This window comes from Magnolia sinica, chromosome 14 (genome assembly GCF_029962835.1).
Source record: "Magnolia sinica isolate HGM2019 chromosome 14, MsV1, whole genome shotgun sequence".
In the NCBI taxonomy this organism is placed as follows: Eukaryota; Viridiplantae; Streptophyta; class Magnoliopsida; order Magnoliales; family Magnoliaceae; genus Magnolia; species Magnolia sinica.
The window spans coordinates 26846737-26870753 of NC_080586.1; the positions used below are offsets into that span (position 1 = coordinate 26846737).

The window sequence follows — 24017 nt, forward strand, 5'->3', positions numbered from 1 at the left end:
AATGAAGGACCTGAATATAGACATTCACAATGGTAAGGGAAAAAGATAGAAATAGATGTTTTCTTATGCTGTTAAATTATCACAAGTTTCTGACACATGCAGGTGTCTAATTCTGTGCTCCCTTTTATATTTGAAATTAGGAAAATAAAAAGGTTCATGGTATGTCAATGCAATCCAAGCACAGCATGTGAAACTGAGAATCGATAGGGTTCTTCGTCAAATTTTCATCAATAAGATAAAACTGGTACAAAATGAAAAATGATCGAATTGCAAACCAATGGAAGTTGATGATGATAATAATAATAATAATAATAATAATAATAAAGATTAAGGATTGAAAGCCACACACAATATAGTGAAGCACAAACTATTGAAGGCTACATTTTTATACTTCACATTCAAACGGAAGGCTACATTTTTCCATTTTTACATTTCACACTTTGCATTCAAAATGGAAGGTTACATTTTTACACTTCACATTCAAAATGGAACTATTTGAAAATTGAGGAATCTTGCAATAGTTATGCCAATGTCTAGTGCGGAAGCAGATTCCCTTGAAAAACCAATGTCTAGGAGGAAATCAAAGAAGCAGTGGACTCTTTGGGAACAGATAAGCCTCGAGGGCTGGACAGAATCCCTATGGCTTTGTTTTAGGTATTCTAGAATATGGTGAAGGATCAACTTGGTCAGCTTTGTCACAAAATTCTTTGAGGTAGGTTGATTGTCGTTTGAGTTAGTGGCTTTGTTCATCGCAATTATCCTGAAGGTTGGAGTAGACAATTTGAAAGACCTCAGGCCTATTAGTCTTATAGGGGGCTCCTATTAGATTCTAGTTAAAGTCCTTGCATCTAGATTCCAGGTGGCTTTTGGAAAAGTCATTTCTAAAAATCAGGGCACATTTGTAGTGGGTAGGCAAATCGAGGATAACACATTGATTGCTCATGAGTGTATTGGCTACAGGCACAAGGAAGGCAAGATGGGTGTTTTGTGCAAGTTGGATATTGAGAAGGCATATATGATCACATTGATTGGATATTCCTAGATCACATGTTGGGAAGGTTGGGTTGTGGACAGAAATGGAGGGGTTGGGTCTAAGAATGCATTCTTTCGGCTGCTTTCTCTATTCTTGTAAATAAGTCCCCAAAGGGCTTCTTTAAGGCGTCAAGAGGCTTTAAGAAGGGCGACCCACTCTCCCCATTTTTTGTTTGTGATGGTAGTAGAAGCCCTAAGCAAAATGCCAGACAAAGGTCAAGAGGTTGGCCTTATCCATGGATTTAGGATGACTTTGTTAGGCTCCCAAATCGCTTGCATCATTGCCAATCCTCCTTGGGTGAAAGGAATGCGATGGTGTGTGTATGTTACCAAGTTAGGTTGCTTCTCAGTCCGGTCCTTCTACAGATTGCTTCGGAAGTGGTATCGGAAGTAAAGAGGGTTTGTGCATATCACTCCTGGCACTACAACGCCCCCTTATGGTTAGTGACTTTTGTATGGTTGGTAGAAAGGAAGAGTGTTCTCACCATTAATAACCTTCAAGGAAGGAAGGAAAGAGGGTTTGTGCATATCACTCCTGGCACTACAACGCCCCCTTATGGTTAGTGACTTTTGTATGGTTGGTAGAAAGGAAGAGTGTTCTCACCATTAATAACCTTCAAGGAAGATTCATGGTTCTCCCCACCATTTGTGTGATATGCAAAATGTTTTAAATATCGACGATATCGGCTGATATATCCAACGATATATCTTGTATCCCACCTGTGCGATACGAAACGCACAGGTAGTGCCGATATATTCCAGATGTTCGATCTAGTGAGCATTTTCAATTTCTGAACCTTTTTTTTTTGTTGAAATCATGTTAAATCAGTGTCAAGTTGTTACAAATCCACTGGTTCTTCAAGTTTTGCACGAAAAATCATGGAGTTAGAGCTTTGATTTCGATATCCATTGGTTCTTCATATTCTCCATTTTTGTTTTTTAAATTTTGCTTCAACCAGCTGTCCATTGAGACTAATTTCGAAGTATTTTGGAGTAATTGATGAAATGATCATCACATACACTCTAATTTCAAATTTTGAGCTTAGGTGGTCCGATTGGGGAATATCAGGGAAAATTCAAAATTTCCTCAATTTCTCCCAAATTGCTTGCAATGTTGCACTCCAAACATGAAATCAAGCACGTATGAGGGTTGATCTACTGATTTGTTAAGTCCTTGTCAATTTTCAGAAAATAAAATTTATTTATTTTTAAAGGAATAATGAAGAGTTTTCTACATAGCTTGGAGTGGTTTTTTGTGGTGTTTCTGCAGGAAATGAAGAAAAAATCGGAAAAGTCCAGATTTCTTTCTTTCTGTTGTAGTGTTTTTTGAAGGGTTTTTGAGCAGTTCTTCTCCAAGGGGTAGGTACGATTGATCAAGAGCAATCATCAGGGAAAATATTCATGAGGTTTCGTCGAGGTTTGGGGGTACTACGACATCTTTTGTGAGAGATGGGTGTCGTAGACTCTTATTTTGTGGGTTTTGTTGCTAGTTTTTCTTTCTTCTTCATGATCTGATGTTGTGGGGCTGCACAATGCCTTGTAAAAATCGTGTTGAAGATGATTGCGATGTTGATACTCTTGTCATGGTGCTTAGAAGGCTCAACGCACACAAGGTGTTTGATGAAATGCTTCACCCAACTTTGCACAGGGGCTGTTTACAAATGGTGGATCTTTCCTTCACAGTTTATCTTCCCTTCCTTTCTTAGGCTTGTTTATGGTATGAGTGTCCCTCCACCTTGTTGTTTGTTGTGAGTGTAGTTGCACGTGATGCACCCTCCCCTTGTGTTTGTTCTCTCAAGTGTTGCACATGATGCACACTCATATTTCTAAGAGAATGTGATTGACTCGATTGTTGTCGAGTTTTGTTATGGCTATGTACTTGAAGAGAAGATTCTACAGATGAAGTACAAGCTTCAATCTATGTTCTACTATGTTGTGCGTGAGGGGGAGCTATGATCCATACTCATCATCTCAATTATCTTTGTATGTATTCCAAGCTGAGCATGATCAATATACATGCTCCAGCTTGAGGGGGAGTGTGGAAATATATGGAATTTCTGTGTGTGCATGTGTACGTACCCCAGCGGAGCACTGTAACATTATCTTCATACTAATCTACATATATATGTGTGTGTGTGTGTTGGTCTTTAGACCTAACACAACACAGCAAGTTCTCAAGACGTCTCTCCTCTTTCCTTTCTTCCTTTTCTCCCTTCTCTTCATTTCTTCTTTATTAATCTTTCAACTCTAGGGGAAGTTTTGTTACCTTTGATGTGTGTGTGTGTGTTGGGGGGGAGGGACCATAATGCGTGTCAGACATCTACACTTAGATGCACCCTTCCATCATGGGCCATGGGCCTAAAAATTAGGTCAATCCATGACTTAGGTGGGCCACACCTTAAAAAACAGTTGAGAGTGGATGCCCACCCACTGAAACCTTCCTGACTGTTTATAGGGCCCACTAACATGTGGTTCAGACATCCAACCCATCCATTGTGTGTGTCCCATTTGGATGAGGGGTCACACCAACTTTATGCCATTCAAAAACTCAAGTGGGCCTAACTAGGTGTTTTTAGATGTTTAAGGCATGATTTCACATTGTTTCAAATTATGTGGCCCACCTGAGTGCCGGATATGTTTGATTTTCGAGACATCCCATAACCTAGAGCGGACCCACCAAATGCACAGCATAGATGTCCAGCACACATTGCGATGGGGCCCATAGAGCTCGACCTCACAAGAAGCGCCAAAGAAGTCGACCTCATTGTACCTTTTCCTATATATGTGTGTCTGTGTGCTTTTGTGTGTGTGTGTGTGTGCACACAACAATGCTTGAGGATGATAGACACTGTGGTATATGCTTTCAAGGTTCCTGGTGATCTACCCTTTCTCCTCTCTCTTTGCCTTTTTTCCCATCCCATGTCTTGTTAGCAGGGAGTCAGTTTTGTTGCATTATTGGAGTGAGAATGAGAGGTTCATACGAGACATGCTCTTTTGGGCTCTACTCTTGGTCATTCTCGATTGTTGTTTCTTTCTTGTTTTTTAGATAAAGTTGGTTATCTTTCCATATAAAAAAAGTTTCATTGTTGAGAGGATGACCCACAATAGATAGTGATATCATGTTAACAGACAGGCGATCGTAGTTTATAAACTCTGGCTTAAGTAGGTATTGGAAGATGTGTGGCAACCTACAATTAGGGGTATATTGTGATCAAGTAATTCCTTGTTTTGATAAATAGTATTCTTGGTTAGTATCCTTTTCCATGTGAGATGAAATGGTGAGAGATTTTCTCTCAATGTTATGGTGCAAAAAGCTCTACGGAGCCCACCTCATGTCACCATACATTAAGGTCGACCATCGGGTAGTAGGAAGGGAACACCATGGAATGCAAATGGGTTGGATGGCTATAGCCATTGATTAAGTGCCTGTAAAATGGGCAGTAAAATTAATTTTGGTCTCACAATCCATTCCGCAGGCCATAAACAGATCCATGATTTGTTTGGGCCATGTAGAATCCATGTTGCACTTACATATTCAATGGTCCACTGTGAGCTCAGTTGGCACTGTATCCCAGTGAGCAGAATTCTCACTGTACCAGCCGCCAATACAACTGTTATCTATAGGAGGTTTCATCTTTAGTTAACCAATGAGAACATTTATTTGCGGGCTTTTAGCACTTACATGATGACTAATATTGAGCTTGTATGGTTGAAATAATAAACAAGAAAATGGGGGTGCGCGCTTCAAAAAATAAAAACTGTGCTGCCAGGGATCTTGCTAGAAAGACATAGGCCCATTATATTCTTCCAGCAACAAACAGTTTGTATTGGACAATAGTTTTCCATAGGATAGGATCAATAACCTGAAGACAGGGTAGGCGGCCAAAACTGAGTGGTTCAGCACCTTTCCAGAATGTAGAGAATCAAACTATTAGACTTCGACCAAAAAAAAAAAAACTATGCTGCCAGGGATCTTGCTAGAAAGACATACGCCCCTCATATTCTTCCAGCAACAAATAGTTTTTATTGGACAATAGTTTTCCATAGGATAGGATCAATAACCTGAAGACAGGGTAGGCGGCCAAAACGGAGTGGTTCAGCACCTTTCCAGAATTCTTCACTCTCTACCGAAAGCAAAGCAATATCACATTCAACACCTCTAGCTAAAACCTGTCATCAAATCACAGAAGTTGGCAGCCATGAAATCCAAGAGCTAATGCCCAATGACCATCTAACAAAGAACTAACCTAAAATCTAAGTACATTGAAGCTGAACCTGAAATAAGCACATAAATAAAGAAGTCATGAAGCCACAATAAAATGTACTTGTCGAGATACAAGAAACTCATGAGAACATGTATCATGGAATAAGCAGAGTTAGCACCTATGAGTTAGATTATAAATCTATAAGAATCAAGGCATGACAAAAGAACAAAAAGGAGAATGCCCATGATTTATTAAGTTACTATCTCTCTAAATATAGGAACATATGGTCAAGACTCATCCCTTTAATATAAATTTTTCATTTCGTATCATTTAGAAGCACTATCAGACTTCAGTAGCATGCCAAAGTTCTCTAAATTGTCAAATATGTGAAACTGTGACTCCTTATGCCCCAAAAGAAAAAGAAAATTACGCCCCAAAAGAAAAAGAAAAAAAAAACAAGGGGTAAAAAGGAAGAAGAAAGAAATAACTGTCTTGTCATGCTGCAAGCCGACAAAATGGAATTTTCTTCTGCACTAAGCATTTTCTTTATTTTCCAAAAGCTAGTAAAGGATTCTTCTACACTAATCAGGAATGGACATAAATACAATCTTAAAACTATCCTGATTACAAAAATGTAAAAGACAGAGATAAAAATAGCACATGACTATGAAGAAAATGATGACCAGGTATGAGTTGTAAGGTCCAGAAGTCAAAGGTTCTAAATTATTCATGTGAAGTTGCTAACTAATAATCACCTGGAGATGCAGAAGTTTCGGAAAGAAAAATTGGATGGTTTCTAAATTGTATGCAATTTGGTTAGAATGACGACAAAAAATATTAGGTATAAACAGTCTCTAATCGATTTCTATCATCACACTTGAGACTTCACAATGCAAGGAGTACATCCCACCATTTGAAAACCAAGCATTCTTTCCAAAAGCTAGTAAAGGATTCTTCTACACTAATCAGGAATGGACATAAATACAATCTTAAAACTATCCTGATTACAAAAATGTAAAAGACAGAGATAAAAATAGCACACGACTATGAAGAAAATGATGACCAGGTATGAGTTGTAAGGTCCAGAAGTTAAAGGTTCTAAATTATTCATGTGAAGTTGCTAACTAATAATCACCTGGAGATGCAGAAGTTTCGGAAAGAAAAATTGGATAGTTTCTAAATTGTATGCAATTTGGTTAGAATGACGACAAAAAATATTCGGGATAAACAGTCGCTAATGGATTTCTATCATCACACTTGAGACTTCACAATGCAAGGAGTACATCCCACCATTTGAAAACCAAGCATTCTTTATTTAGTCCATAAATGTGGCTGGTTCATTATATGCACTTACAAGGCACAAGTTGATGAAAAGCATGCAGACAGAGCTGATATGTCAGGAGCCTGGCTTCCATTATTCCTAATGTTACCTGCTCTAAAGCTTCTATCCTTTGATTGTGAAATAGAAATACTTGTAAATTGTTAAACCCCCTCCAATTCTAAAACGTGAACTATACTCAGAAGTTGGTTTGCAAATTTCAGAGTTCAACTCAATCGATTTTGTTCCCGAAAAATTACAAGATTCGGGTGGGATTTTGATTTTATTTTTATTTAAAAAAAAAAAAAAAGATTACAACAGTTTTATTAACTGAATGCATGAAAAAACAAAATTAATTAATTAAATTAAATTAAAACATGTGAAATACAAAATTATAGGAAATGTTGAAAAGAAAAAAAAAACCAAATGGTAGGACAAATACACTCTCTGTACCAGTTGAAAGAAGGGCAGCTGGAAAAATTAAAAATTCCCATTCACCTAAATTCTGCTTTTTTATTGAAGTGGAAACCTTGTTTTGTTCTCAAACTTATAAAAGAACCAACACTAGTCAAACTAAAGTGGAAAACTTGGGGCTCATTTGGCATCTCTACTCTAATTCAATAAAAGCTACTCCAAAAAGCTCTTTTTGTTCTAGCTCTTGTTTTAAATAAGCTCGTTTCGTAAAATCACTTTTTCAAATCCAAAAGAAGCTCTTATTTGAAATAAGCATGTTCGGTAAAACCTTCAAATAAGAGCTTTTTTTAAGGGTGGTTGACGTCATGTTTAAAGATTACAACGACTCTATTATAATAGCAATCCAGATAGTTGTTTTGGTGGATCTCACCATAGATGAACTATGCCCCAAATGACAAAAGAATGGATGGCTATAATCTTATATTTTAAGACATTTGGGGCATCCATTATATCACATATTAGATGTGGATCATCCATCATATGGAAACCACCTTTGATGTGGACTGTCCATCGTGTGAGCCAAACCTTCAAAGTGGGCCGTCCATCATGTAAGGCCCATCTCAGATGTGAACTATTCATCATTAGGGGTCCACCTTGATGTAGGTCACCCATCATGTGGAGCCCACCATCAATGCTAATTGTCCTTTATGTCGGGCCCCTCAACGTCCATTACCCATCACTCATCACATGGAGTCCACATTTGATGTGTCCATAGTGTGTAAGACCCAAGGCCCCGAAATCTAGTTTGTACACTGGATAGCCATTGACTGTAGGTCCATTGGCCTCGAGAATGTTTTGACTTGATCATAATGTTGTTCTGTTATTGAGCCGCAAGCCGTATTTCAACCCGATGTCCGAATTTTAATATACAGACTTAAAATTTAACAATCTAAGAAATGACAACTATGTCCTTATTTTATTTGGCGGAGCCCCACCATCGAGTTTTCAAAATATGTTAGGTCCGAGAGCCTAACTGTTGTGACCGTAGTTGAGTTACGGAATTATTGGCAAAAAGGGCATGTCAATAGGACACCCGGATTGTAAGTTATGAATAGATATGTACATGTATATTTTGATAAAATAACTCAAATGACCTCAATGTTTTTTTTAATCCTTGGAATACTTTAGTTCAAATTACTTAAATAACATTGTGATATTGCTACCATAAGCTTAAACTTCTCAAAATCATCACAAAATATCCCATAAATATGAAAACCCTCTTGCAACATTCTATTTCTAGCACTCTCTTTCTTGTTGAGTGTGAAGTTGAGAAGAAGAAGAAGAAGAAAAGGAAATAGGAGCTGAGGTTGAGAGTCAATCCTCTGATAGTTACAGGTGAGTTCATAGATTAGGAGCACGCATATATGTGCGTTGAAGTTTCCTTGAAAACCCTATTACTGGATTTTCATTTAGGGTTTTCATTAGGGTTAGGTGATTGCTGAATTTTCTAATCTAGGGTTAGGATATTGCTGGATTTTCATTTAGGGTTAGGTAATTGCTGAATTTTCTAATCTAGGGTTAGGATATTGCTGGATTTTTTGCTTTAGAGTTAGGTTATTACTGGATTTTCTGATTAGGGTTAAGAGATTGCTGAATTTTCTAATCTAGGGTTAGGTTATTGCTGGATTTTCTGCTTTAGAGTTAGGTTATTGCTGGATTTTCTGATTAGGGTTAGGAGATTACTGAATTTTCTAATTTAGGGTTAGGTTATTGCTGGATTTTCTGAACGTTCTTGCTGTATTTTCTTATTTAGTTAGTGAGATTATTAATGGAAGGCTGGATGATAGAGATGCTTTAGTTTTGTTTAAATTCATACGTATTGCCATAGATTTCTCTCTGTCCCTTACAAAGTCTGCCCGCTACCTGTTTGACAAAACGTTTAAAAGAATTATCCTTCCTCCTTTTGATGTAGTTAATTCTTGAGAAAAAGCATGCTTATGGCATGAAGTCTTATAGTGGAATGAATCCCGGATTAAATTTAGATTGGCTAGGTCACATGCATATCATATGCATGGTTCATAGTTGATGTATCATTGTATGATTGAGAGTGAATGATTCATATCATGGTATGGTGATCATAGTGGGTTGTGTTGCAACAGACGATGTGTTTATGATTAGTATGTGAACCGTCTAGATACAGGATGCATTACATGAGACCCCTATGAGAAACTTAAAATTCATGAGGAGACCACATGAGGAAGGTCATCCTTTGCTTGTCTTGAAAAACATGATCTATTGTGCTTCTATGTAGACTCATGCATACATGCATACGGTGATTGTAAATGCGATGAAACATACTTTGTTATGACTCGAGTTGGACACCACACCGGAAATATGTAATTCAACAGCACATGATTAGAGGATCCCTGGGTGAAAGTCCTTAAAACCTGATTGGTACCATTGGGAGCAACCAATGCTTAGACCAGGTGGAAGAGCAGAGCGCTGGAATGCCGAAATACAAAGTAAGCGGCGACTCCCACCGACGCATGTTGATTGGTTGAGAGGTTTGACCTGACCTGCTTATGGGCAAGCAAAGATAGGTTGTGTGTGACGAGCTCGTAAATTGTCCGCTATCATTTTGCCAGGCAACTTATGACTTCTCGCTGTTAGGCAAATAGTAAGGTTCAACACAAGTGGGTTAGACTAGTTCAGCCCGTGAACTATGTAGTCCCACCTCTGTAGTTGACCACAGTGGAAAAAAAAGTCTATACAAGTGGGTAGCAATCATATGTGAGTCACACCTCTGTTTCAGACCTTGGTGATCCAATTGGGAAATGTGGAAAGTTGTGGAAACGTTGAAAGAGTATGTATGTTACAAGTGGGTGGAAGTCCCACCTCTGTATATAAAAATGATTTGGAACATAAAAAGTGGCATATTGTATCTTTATTTTATTGTTATCGATCCAGCAGGCCTGTGCATTATATGAGCATGATATGAAACATGCATTTTCACTGCACACACGCACTCACTGGGCTTAGTAGCTCAAGCTTTCCTTTCTATTTTTTTTTACAAGTGAGAGTGGGGAGCTATAGGAGTAGAGGCTACACACTCTGGTTGTCCTTTTTGTTTTGTACATATCAGTGTATATATTTTTTTGTAACACCCTGAATACGTACATCAAGTATAGTAAATATGACATGGTTTATGTTTTGGTTTTGCCTTGATGTGCTCAGTTGTACGCAGTAACCTATGTTGAATATGATAAAATTTTGAAAAATGATACGTGTATGCCGTCTTTACTTTCAGAAATCCTCCTTGTAGAGCCCCACTTATGGGACTTAGTATGTGATAGTTGGAAGTCCCAAAATCGGAGTTCTACAGAGGCTGTCAACCAAAAATGGTGTATAGTAATCATGGATTACCAACACTAGATTTAGAGACGTGATAGTGTGTGCCCTACATTTAAGTTGGATGGTCCATCATGCGGGGTACACTTTTGATATCAACCATTCATCGTGGGGCACACCTTCTATGTGAATCACCATCATGTGGCCCACTTTGCATATGGGTCATCCATCATGCAAGACCTTGGATGTGGACCATCCATTAGGTGGGGCCCACTTGATGTGGACCGTCCATTAAGAGGGGCCTCACTTTGATGTGGGTCATCCATCATGTGAAGCCCACTTCGTCCATTGCGTGGGCCTACCTTGATGTGGATCATTCATTGTGTGGGGCCCCACCTTCAATATGGGTCATTCATCATGTGGGTCATCATGTAGGCCCACCTTCAATGACCATCATCCATCATGTGGGTCCCACCTTTGATGTGGACTGCCCATCAAATGGGACCCATTTGATGCGGATGTTCTATCATGTTGGGCCACACTTTGATGCAAGCCATCCATCATGTGGGGGCCCACCTTTGATGTGAACCGTTCATTGTGTGGGCCCATCTTGATGTGGACCATGCATCATGTGGGGCCCCACATTCAATATGGGTCATTCATCATGAGAGGCCCACCTTTGATGTCCACCATCCATCATGTGGATCCCACCTTTGTTGTGGACCATCTATCATATGGGGCCCACTTGATGTGGATAGTTCATCATGTAGGGCCACATTTTAATCCAAGCCATCCATCATGTGGGACCCAGATTTGAAGTCCACCATCCATCATGTATGTCCCACCTTTGTTGTGTTGTGGACTATCCATCATGTGGGGCCCAACCTTCAATATGGGTCATTCATCATTTGGCCCACCTTTAATGTCAACCTTCCATCATGTGATCCCACATTCAGTGTCCACCATCCACCATGTGGGTCCCACCTTTGATGTAGACCACCCATCAGGTAGGGCATGCTTGATGTGGATCGTCCATTATGTGGGGCCACACTTTAATGCGGGCCATCCATCATGTGGGGCTTACCGTTGATTTGACCGTGAATTATGTGGGCCCCTTTGATGTAGACCATTCATCATGTGGGGCTCCACCTTCAATATGGGTCATTCATCATGTGGGGCCCCACCTTCAATATGGGTCGTTCATCATGTGGGCCTACCTCGAAGAGATTGTAAAGAGGAGAAGAGGGCAAGATGGGAATTACTTGAAGAGTTCAAGGATGAACTTGTCAAAAAATTAGCCAAAAATGTCTACCCGCTTAAGCCAAATAAGCTCTTTTTCAAAAAGTAACATCTCCCGAACTTATAAAATCGGAGCTAATTTGCTACTTTCTAAACAAATAAGCTCCCTAACTAGACTTTTACCAAACGGTCTAAAAGCTTTTTCCCCAAGTTCTTATTTGTAGAGATGCCAAACGCCCCCTTATTTTCTCACTAAAACTACAAGGGAGCTAAATCTCTAGTCAAACTGAAGTGGAAACCTTTTTTCCCCTTTTGAAAGATAAATAAATTTTATTAAGAGAGCCAAATGAAAGCAAAACCAATCTTACCAGGAACACACCCATTACAGCAAAGATCTTTTCCCTCCTATACTCAACAATTCACTCATGGCTACAGCATGGGAAGGTAAGGATCCCGTAGCCCAATTAACCATTCCACCTCTTGCCCTCGAAATTTGCTGGCAGCCACTTTTGCCTTGTTGCAAGATGTCCTATTGTTTTCCCCTTCCAAATCGAACACAAACCAGTAAGAAATGTAGTTGCCACATAACTTTTCTCCTTTTACAAGTGGCTTCCATGTCAATACAACGCCGAGGAAAAAGCCTAAAACGTCCCTGGCATCACCCCGGCTATCCCAATGAGAGTGAAAGACCTAGCCCACATTTCCCTCACAAAACCACACAGAAAATAACCAACCGATTTTCCTCTGGGAAGGCAAAACAATGCATACATTTGTGATAAGCATCTTCTGCTCTTTAGGTGATTGATTATGAGAACTTCGTCCTTCCCAACTAACCAACCAGATGCGACCACTCGCCAAGACCAGGGTAGCTCCAAAACTAAGATATCAATGAACCCACACCCGTCATGCCCCACTAATCACAGAATAAAACGGCTTGGGTGGGCCCCGTCATGTCATTTCGAGCACCAATTTCCCCAGATTGTGCATACCACCTGGCCAAACTATCCATAAGGCTAAGAAATTCCTCAACTTTGTTCTCATTAAGGTTCCTCCAAAATGTCAGCATCCACACCACCTGATCTCAGATCAGTTCATAGCATTAGGACACCCATACCTCTTTGTTGAGCATTGCTGGTATAGGCAAGTATAAATTTTCCCAAGGGCTCTATTGTCGCACCATATGCCCTCCTAGAACCATGTGTGTAAGCTCACAAAGCCTCTTCTCCACTCTACATAACACTTTCCATAAAGTGAGCTCTATACTAGGAAGAACCTCCAGTGTACCACACCTTATGAGGACCCCAAATTTACTCAGTTACTTGGTTCCACATGCTTTCATCCTCAACCGCTAAGTGGAAACTTTATTCCTTAAACTACAAAGGAACCATCTTTGGTCAAACTGAAGTTTCAGCCTTTTATTGTGGTGTGTTTTATGTTTCTTGCCTTGTGACTTGAGTCCCACATCGGATACTTGTGGGAAAGTAGTTCGAACTCCTCTCTATATAAATAAAGGGCCTAAAGTCATCTAGTCTAGAGATGGTTGTGCAAGCAAAGCAGCACTTTGTGCACCTGGCAGCAATAATCTAGTAAAAATGACTTAGCCCTTCTTTAAATATACATCTTGTGTTTTTCTCTTTGTTTAGTTGATTTAACATGGTATCAAAGCCAGTTCGATCCTGTTAATTTTATCTACTCCATTTATTCCTCTTCTCCGTCATCATCCTACCATTCTATTTGTGAGGCCACCCGAAACATCTCCACGATTGAATACTTCTTCGCATCCTCAATTTCGCCTTTACTGCACCTTCCATTCTCATCATCCTACTTTCATCCACAAGTTGCTAGTGTTTGTAATATCGATAATAACGACAGATATATCAGTTGATATTATCGATATCGCACCTCAGCAGTACAAAAACCCCTAGAATACACAGATTCCTGAGTATCATGCGATATATCATTATTTATCGCAAGATATCACAAAGTATCGCGGCTTTTTGCTTTATATTTTTAGTAAGTATCATCGATATTTGTCAATATCGACAGATATCGACAATATCCAGCAGGAAACTACTCCTTTTCTTAATATACCTCCCCAAAACTCAATTTTCCCCATTTCCCCCTCAAATTTCTTCATTCTAAGTACCTCGTGAGTGGATTTCAGTCCATCTTGTGCAAGGATTTGGGAGAAAAACCAAAATCTCAAACCAGATCATCTTCTCAGATTTGGGGCTTTTCTCAATCGGTGAGGTATGTTGCATTTCAATCCATTTATTTTTGTTTATATCATATAAAATGAGTGTAAAATCATAAGAAATCTTTGATTCTTCACGTTGTACATGGAAACTTAAGGATTTCAACCTTTGATTTCGATATTTGAGTGTAGGTGGCTCGATTTCGGGAAAATTGGAGAAAAATCGAAATTTTCCTAATCTCTCCCAAATGGCTTACAATGTTGCACTCCAAACATAAAAGCAAGCATGTGCAAGGCTTGATCTACTTATTTGTTAATCTTTTTCAAATTTTGCGAAAAACAATATTTTTTTAATTATATTAAAAGAAAATTATTACCTTTTTTTCCAAATTTCCCTTCGAACAGGGACCAATTGAGTGCAATTCAAACTATTTAGGAGTCTTTGATGAATTCATCATCATATACACTTTAATTTCTAGATTTGAGTGTAGGTGGCCCGATTTGGGGGAAATTCAAAATTTCCCCAATCTCCCAAATTGCTTGCAATATTGCACTCCAAACATGAAATCAAGAATGTATGAGGCCTGATCTATTGATTTGCTAAGTCCTTGTCAATTTTTTAAAAATAAAAATCATCTTTTAATTAAAAAATTATTATTATTATTAAAATATTAAATTTTAAAAAAAAAAATTCCTTCAATTGAGACTAATTTTGAAGTATTTAGGAGTGTTTGATGAAATGATCATCACATACACTCTAATTTTGAAATTCGAGTGTAGGTGGCCTGATTTGGGGAAATTAGGAAGAATTCGAAATTTTCCCAATTTCTCCCAAATTGCTTGCAATGTTGCTCTCCAAACATGAAACAAAACATGTATGAGGGTTGATCTTCTAATTTAATATGTTTTTGTCAATTTTTGGAATAAAAATTATTTTAAATTTTAAAAAAATATTAATTTTTTAATTTTTTTTCAAATTTTATTTTGGATGTAGTATCTTGCATTTGTTAACAAAATGTTCTTTTGCAGGTAAAACATGTCGAGAGGAAGAGTAAGAGATAGCCTGATATAGGATGGAAATATAGCCGGCCCATTCCCGATAATCAATTCGGGAGTATATGTAACTTATGTGGCCATGTGCTGGGGTTTGTTTACCCACTTGAAGGAGCATTTAGGGGGAAGGTATCGAAATGTTGTGGACTGCCCTAAGTGCCCACATGATGTGAGAGCAAAAATGAGGGTTGTGTTGCAAAAAGATGTGAAGATAAGCGATGAACGAGCTACATGGGAGAGAGAGATTAGGGAGGAGTTGCGGCGACCACCATATGTAAGTGACGAGAATGTAGTAGGGAAGAGTAAGGATGATCCTGAATAAAGACACAATTCAGGAACCCCTACGGGATCAGTGGGAAAGGGATCGAGAGAGGCAGCAGGAAGCAAGTAAGCCTACATTTGAGGGGTCTATCCATGAGCGTGGGGAGGGGAGTGGAGCAACAGGGAGTGGGGTAGGGGGTAGTGGAATTGGGAGAGTTCTAAGAGTGGTGGAGGAGAAGGTAGTAGGCGGAGAGGAATATGGGGTATGGGGAGGAGCAGCAGCATGCGGGTGCCGGATCTACCTCTAAATCTTAAGATGTACAAAGAGACGGGAGGGTACACAAAAGAAACTAAACGAGATGTTTAGTGGAGGGGATATGAGGAAGGCAGGGAAGTTTATAACTAAGTTTTTTATTTACGATCAAATCTCCGCAGAGGCCACAGCGAGCCCGCACTTCAAAAATATGACAAGTGAAGTGCAACGTGGGGGTGAGGTTGTGCAGTTGCCCACGCCCCGTGAGATCATGAGGAAGTATTTAAATGATGAATATGCAGAGATAAAGACTTACGTGGATTCATATAGGCAATCATGGAAGATGTACGGTTGCACCGTCATGTGTGATAGTTGGGACTAAACCGACAAGGATGCTGATCATAAATTTTATGGTCTACTGCAGGGGACAAGCGGTGTTCCTAAAGTTTGTAAATGCTAATAATAAGATTAAAAACGCGAAGTACATTTATAAACTGATGCACAATGTCATGCAAGATGTTGGGAGGAAGAAGATTGTGCAGCTTGTTACAGACAATGAGAATACATTCATCAAGGTGGAGAAGGAGATAATGGTCAAGTATCATATGTATTGGACCCCATGTGCAGCCCATTGCATCGATCTCATGCTAGAGTCGATTAGGGATAGGCAGTCAGTGAAGGCCATTATTACTAATGCATGGCTCATCACGACCTCGTATACACCCACATATGGTTATTATTTGTGATATGTGAGAGGTGTGGTAGGGATATAGCGCACTAAGAGGCGAAGCAGTTCGCCACAAATTATATCGGCTTAAATAGACTCCTTAGACACAGGCAGGGGCTACGAGAGCCGTTTAGCTCTCGGAAATACACATATTAGAATAGGAGGGGTAAGAGAGTAGCATGGAGAATCAAGGAGCTTGTGTTAAGCAACGCATTTTGGGAGCACATGTGCAGTGTAGTTGCTATTCTAGAGCTCATTTATGTTGTGTTAGGGATGGTTGACAATGAGACAAATCTGTCGATGGGGTCGTTATATGTATCCATACATCATACACCTGATGAAAGATGCCATCAAGGCTAAAGCCCCCACGACATATAAGTGGGTGCACGCAATAATAGACAACCGTTGGAAAAGGACACTTTCTCACCCACTTCATCGGGCTAGTAAGTAGTTAAATAATTTATTTTTTTTAATTTATATGCTTCAGTACTTTACTAGTTCTTCGCATATCATGTATCCATATTTTATTGTACTGAAGTGTAAATATTTGAATCATGTTGGGTTTCAACGTAGTTCTTGAATCCCAAATACCACTACATCCAGAGACTATGAAAACAAGTCATTGAGGTGTATGATCACTTATTCCACAACTGTCCGAAAAAGGGCACCTTTGGTAGTAAGGTAAATATATTCCACACTTAGATTCTCCCTATCTTCATCTCAACTATTCCATACTTACCCTCATTGCTATATGCCATCAACAGATTGTTAGATTCCGCAATGTGATTGGAATGTTCAAGTGCCACATCGTGGTGAAGTTGAGGAGTACCATGATGACATGTGAGTTGACATGGTAAAGTTAGTTTTCATATTATTTTAGCAAATTTGAAACTAATGAAAAAAAGATATTTAGCAGGCGAATGGTGGGCCATGTACAGGATTGACTACGAGGTTTTACAGCAGCTGGCTATCCGTGTGCTCCCCAGGCAGTGTCCTCCTCACCCTGTGAAAGAAATTGGAGCATATTCTCCCCCATCCACACAAATAAGCACAACGGATTGGAATACGAGAGGCTTCAGAAGCTATTGGATTGCAATTATAACAGGAAGCTACGAGAGAAGCTACTCCGCGCCGAAGGAAGAAGAAAAGTGCAGGACCCACAGGCTAATTACAGTCGGACAGCATGCATATGTTAAGGACGATGAGTACCCACTTTACCAGTGGCTTGAGTCAAATGACTTTAATACTTCAGATGGGCGACCAGAGTCTCATGTGGCAGCAGGGGCAACAGAACAAGTGATTTATGTTGACGCCCATATGGAGCAGCAAAGATCTCCTGATGAGGCTTTCGACCCATTAACGAGGAGTCCGGAAGGCAGCCCGCAGTAGGCGGCAATCACTATCACGTGGGACACGTGGCAGGGAGACATTATCCAACACCGAGACCAAGACAAAGTGATGCGAGGGGTGGGTCTGGTGATGGTGATGATAAGGATAATGGTGAGGGTGAGGGTGACTCTAGTGACAGTAACGATGATGGTGAGGGTGATGGTGACTCTAGTGACAGTAACGACGATGGTGAGAGTGATGGTGACTCTAGTGACAATTACGATGATAGTGATGGTGGCGACAAGGATGGTGGTGACTCGATGGTGGGAGTCAGTCTCAGAGGCCTCTTACCCTTTCACTAGGGAGGGGGATTTCAATTATGTCACACAAGACCCTGACCATGGTTCTCGTTCAGGAGAACCACGGCCCCGTCTTGTCTACAATAAGACATACATTTTAAGGAGCTACTGGAAAAATGCATGAGGGACATGCATTCGTGAGAAGCGAGGTGGCTCTATATCTGGATCACGGACGAGGGAGGAGAGCTCGAGTTCCAAGCCAAAGCATGGACATGGATCACAGACATAGGAGAGTAGGTCGAGTTTTGTGCCATAGTATGGGTATGGATATGGACCTAGTGGATATGCGGCGAGTGACTCTAGCAGTTGCGGAACATCATTTTTTTACTACAATCAACAGTTCACCTCTTCATACATGCAGGGATATGGCCAACAGTATAGATACTCAAGAGCTCCATCTATGCCTATCCCAGATCCATATCAGCCACAGACTATGACGATTATGCAGTACCTACGGATGGGCGTATTGGTTTAGTTCGGAGAGGATGAGTGCCGGCATTATGTCAGAGAGTATCTTAACTGGTACCATTCTACTATGACCTATGCACAGTACTATCGACTTGCGGAGTAGAGTATTATTCCCAGCCCCCTTGAGAGGGAGAGATGGAGATGATGATTACGAGCCACCACGCAACTCTGTGGGTCTAGACCATAACCAGTCACATCATTCATAGGCAGTGTTCGAAATATCGGTATCGCACAATGTATCGCACCCTTGGGATACAAATATGCATAGGTTATTGCATAGGATATATCGTTTGTATCACGTAATTTTATCGCACTTTTTGGGAAACATTGGAAATTTGTTGAATTTTTCAATGAAACTTCAAGGATTATTAAAAAAGACCTTAATACACACTTTTAAATCATAAAATCTCAAAAAAGAAGTGGACATAATAGGTTTCCTTTGTATAGGGTCCTAAGCTATGCGTTGTTCGATTGAACTAAGACAACTATATTCAGTATCCACCCCGTCCATCCGTTTTTGCATATCATTTTAGGACATTATCCAAAAAATGAAGCAGATCCAATAATCAGGTGGACCATACCATAGGAAACAATGGTGATTGACCATTAGTGGGCCACAAAAGTTCAGATCAAGCTGATAATTGTTTTTCTCTTCATTCAAACTTATGTGAAGTTATCAATAGATTAGGTGCCTAATAAAATATAAGGAAAATCAAGCTACACCCTAACAAGTTTTTAATGGTACTGTGTTCAACCATCACTGTTTCCTTGAGTATAGTCCACCTAATAATTGGATCTTCTTAATTCTTGGGATCATGTTGTAAGATGATCTGAAAAAATGGATGGACGGAGTGGATACAGAATACACACATCAAGTTGGGCCCCATGGTAGGGGTTGTACATTCTTGAGTGAGACCGGTGTCTCACCTAATCTGCTCCCGGCACCACACTGGATCTTATCATACTGAGTAAACTCTGTTGGGTCCACCATAAATGTACGTGGTTTATCCACGCCGTCCATCCGTTTTTACAGCTCATTTTAGGGGTTGAGCACAAATTTGAAACATATCCAAAGCTCAAATGGACCATACCGCAGGAAACAATAGGAATACTGATTTCCAACGTTGAAACCTTCCTAGGGGCCTACAGTGATGTTTGTTTTTCATCCAACCTATTCATAAGATCACAAAGACATGGATGAAGGAAAAGAACAAATATCAGCTTGATCCAAAACTTCTTTGGCCCCCAAGGATTTTTCAATGGTAGACATTCAATTCACACTATTTTTTGTGGTGTGGTCCACTTGAGCTTTGGATATGCTTATTTTTTGGGCTAAAACCATAAAATTATCTGGTAAAATAGATGGACGGGGTGGATAAAATACATGAATTACACTAGCCCCCATAGAGTTTACTTAGTACCTTATAATATGCAATCCGCTTCCCACCACACTGGCAAGACGAGGGACGCGGATTTCCTGCAGAAGGCTTCCTGCGCAAGGATGTTGGATGGGGCCCACTATAATGTACGTTAGAAATTCATTTCGTCCATTTGTTTTGTGAGCTCATTTTAGGATGTGCGACCAAAACTGAGGTGGATACAAAAATCAAGTGGGTCACAAGAGGGAAAATTGGGGAAAGAAATTCCTACCGTTGAAACCTTCCTAGGCTCCACCTTGATGTTTATATGCTATTGAAACCATTTATAAGGTCATTACAAATGGGATGAAGTGAAAACACCAAAAAGATAGCCTAATACAAAACTTTTTTGGCCATAAGAATGCTTCAAATGTGCTCACTGAATGCCCACTTTTTCCTCTCGTGTGGCCCACTTGAATGTTGGATACACCTCAGTTTTGGTCGCACGTCCTAAAATGAGCTCGCAAAACGAATGGACGTGGTGGATTTCTCACAAACATCTCGGTGGGCCCCACCCAGCATCCTTGCATAGGAAGTTCCTGCAAAACGTTTTCGCAGGAAATTCACGTCCCAAGACGAGCGCTGACACTCCAGGAGCTCGAGTTGTACAGACGGTTCAAAGTTATATGGGCCCCACAATAATGTATTTATTATATCCATACCGTTCAACCATTTGGAGAGATCATTTTAGATCATGAGCCCAAAAATGAGTCATATCCAAAGCTAAAGTGGACAACACCACAAATAGCAGTGGGACGGTGATTCTCATTGTTAAAACATTCGTAGGGCCCACCATAACTTTTATTGTCCATCACATCTATTCATGAGGTCACACAAACCTGGATGAAGAGGAAAAACAAATATCATATTGATCCAAAACTTTTGTGACCTCAAAAGGGTTTTAATGGTGGACGTTCAATCTCCCACTGCTGTTTGTAGTATGGTCCACTTGATCTTTGGATCTGTCTTATTTTTCGGCTCAAGCCTTACGACAAGCTGGACAAATGGACGAACGGTTTGGATACATCTTATCCGCATCCCATACAGAAATTTCAAAAATATAAAAAAAATTATATATATAGAAAAAATCTCTTACCTGTTCAATTTGCCTAAGAGTAGCTTTCGACTGGATTTTGGGGAAATCCGGAGAAATCCTCTCCAAAATCCGGAGAAATCATGGATTTGGGAGAGATTTTAGGGTTCCAGAATGCCGGAACCCTTTCCGCGTCGAAAAAAAGGGCTTCCGAGCCCTTTTTACTGGAATTTGGGTTGGGTGGTGTACCGCACACCACCGAGCTGACTGTTATCATGCGATATATAGACAATATCTCACGATATTTTGTGATATATCACACCATAAATAGAAGTTTGGCAATTTTTTACTATTTTTCTATATTTCTGGGGATTTCGTATCGCTAACTGCCAATACCGATATTAACGGCAGATATTATCGATATTATCGATATTACGAACATTGTTCATAATCATAGGTATATTTCTCAATTTCTACTTCTTTTGCTTTTGAATGAATTGGTTGTGTTTTCATACATGTCTTCTTAAATTTATAAATGTTATGAATTCAATTCGAATATAGTTGCATTACCGATAGTGCATAGCTTAGGACCCTATATAAAGGAAACCTATTATGTGCACTTTTTTTTGAGATATTATGATTTAAAAGTGTGTACTAAGGTTTTTTTTAACAATCCCTAAGGTTTCATTGAAAAATTCTACCAATTTCCCAATGTTTCCCAAAAAGTGCGATAAATTACCCAATACAAACAATATATCACGTGCGATAACCGATACATATATGTATCCCAAGCGTGCGATATGTAAAGCAATACCGATACTGCGAACATTGCAAGTCACTACTGCTAGTGAGAAGCCCCTCTTCATAATGGATCGTTGTTAAAGTGGAAGCCACAGTCCACCACTAAGTTTACACGATCTTCACATTCTAGTTGTGCCTTGATTCTTTAACATCACCATTCACCAGCAATGTGATCAATATATTGGAGCTTTTGGAAATTGTAATGGTTGAGGAAGATGTGATCCAAGCATTGCATGTTGAAGTTAGAGGAACAATGAATCAAGCCATGGATTACTACCTCATGGACAGTCTAGCATCCCCAAAAGTGAGTTCCAACCTCGTTTTTTCTCGATGCACACAAACAATTTGACGTAATGATTGACCCAACGTAACATGCAGAATTACAACAATCACTAGAACTTTCCTTTTTCCATTCATCGTTTCATCCTTTTTTAAGGATTCATTGTTTATTGTGGGTGTAGTTCATTTACTTATTGTGCAGTATTGCACTCACGTCTTCTCATGTCATTTTTTAAAATTCTTTTTCTTTTCTTTTTTTCCTTCTTTGGAGAAGACTACTACGATTGAATTAAGAGAGGAATAAGAGATATAGAGTATAATGCCAAAGGGCAGATCAAAGAAACAAAACCAAAAAATAAAACAAAAAATATGAACGACCAGGCAAGGTTGGTTTAACGAAGTATTTAAACAAGCCCAAACACTTGAATTGGGCCATTCATTGCTAATATTTGTCATTGACATCCCACCAAAATTTTGAGAAGAAGAGGCTCACTTTATTATCAACCAACATGTAGAATTACAACAATCACTAGAACTTTCCTTTTTTCTATTCATCGTTTCATCCTTTTTTAAGGATTTGTTGTTTATTGCGGGTGTAGTTCACTCAACTATTATGCAGTATTGCACTCAAATCTTCACATGTTGTTTTTTTTTTTCTTGGAGAAGACAACTACAATTGAATTAAGAGAGAGGAATAAGAGACAGAGTATAATGACGAAGGGAAGATCAAAGAAACAAAACCAAAAAATAAAACAAAAAAAAAAAAATGAAAACAATCAGGCAAGGTTGGTTTAACAAAGTATTAAACAAGCCCAAACACCTAATTTTAGTACGACACTAAATTGGGCCATTCATAGCTGATATTTGTCGTTGACATCCCACCAAATTTTGAAGAAGAAGAAGCCCACTTTATTATCAAGCCTTTGATTTTTTTTTTTTTACCAACAGTTCCTTGGAAGAAATTTGGATTTCCCTAAAGATTTTGATATTCCTTTCTTTCCAGATTTCCCAATAGATGGTGAAGTGCACCAAATTCCAAAAGACATTCACATGTCGTTGTGGATATAGTCTCCCTCTCAACCATCATGAGTGTAGTTCACTCACCTGTTGTGCAGTATTTCACTTGAATCCTAAGAGGACTTTACATGTGAATGACGGTTAGATGGCTCGAAGGTTGTCGAGTTCAGTTATGACCAATGTTTTCCATATCGTTATCGCATAATGTATCACACCCTTGGGATGCGGATACATATTGGATATCGCATGAGATATATCAGTTGTATTGTGTAATTTATCACTATTGTTGGGAAACATTGGGAAATTGGTCGAATTTTTCAATGAAACTTAAAGAATTGTTAAAAAGACACCAATACACACTTAGAAATAAAAAATCACACAAAAAAAAAAAAAAACCAAGTGCACATAATAGGCTTTCTTTGTATAGTGTCCTAATCTATACACTGTTTGACTGAGTTGATGCAACCAGTGTTTTAAATATCAACGATATCAGCCGATATATCCCACGATATATCTTGTATCCCACCTGTGCGATACAAAACACACAAGTAGTGTCGATATATCCCACCTATTCGATCCAGTGATCATTTTCGATTTTCGATCCATGTTTTTGTTGTAAATCAGGTTAAACTAGTGTCAAATGATTACAAATTTATAATTCTTCATGTTTTCCATGAATCATGGATTTTGAACTTCGATTTCGAGATTTAGGGGAGATGAGTCAAGTTGTGGAAATTTGAGAAAAATCAAAATTTCTCAATTTCTCGCAAATCAGTTACAATCTTTGTATCCAAACACAAAATTAAACATGTATGTAACCTGATCTAGCAATTCTTCTTTTGCTTTTAAATGTATTGCTTGTGTTTCCATACATTTCTTACGTTTATAAATTATATGACTTTGAATATACTTGCATCAGTTCAATTGGAAAGCACATATATTGGGACCCCATATAAAGGAAACCCCCATTATGTGCAAATCTATTTTTGTAATTTTTTTTATTTCAAAGTGTGTATTGATGTCTTTTTCAACAATCCCTGAAGTTTCATTGAAAAATTCAACCAATTTCCCAATGTTCCCATGTTTCCCAACAACAATGATACATTACACAATACAACCGATATATCCTATGCGATAACCGATATGTATCTGTATCCCAAGGGTGCGATACATTACGCAATAACGATATTTAAAACATTGGATGTAACTATATTCAAAGTCAATTCATCAAATTTATAAATGTAAGAAGACATGTATGGAATCACAAGC

At 39.1% G+C, this 24017-nt stretch overlaps 1 protein-coding gene across 4 annotated transcripts in view; it reads right to left on the reverse strand.

The window, feature by feature from the left end:
- The window catches only part of LOC131226166 (protease Do-like 2, chloroplastic), a 92212-nt gene that overhangs the window by 33442 nt on the left and 34753 nt on the right, over positions 1-24017 (reverse strand). For 3 of the 4 annotated variants that reach the window (XM_058221891.1, XM_058221890.1, XM_058221889.1), the window contains one exon: positions 5095-5202. The exons of the other annotated variant lie outside the window; for it this stretch is intronic. In XM_058221891.1, coding sequence (XP_058077874.1) covers positions 5095-5202 — 108 coding nt within the window. The remainder of the gene's footprint in view (positions 1-5094; positions 5203-24017) is intronic. 4 annotated transcript variants of the gene reach the window in all.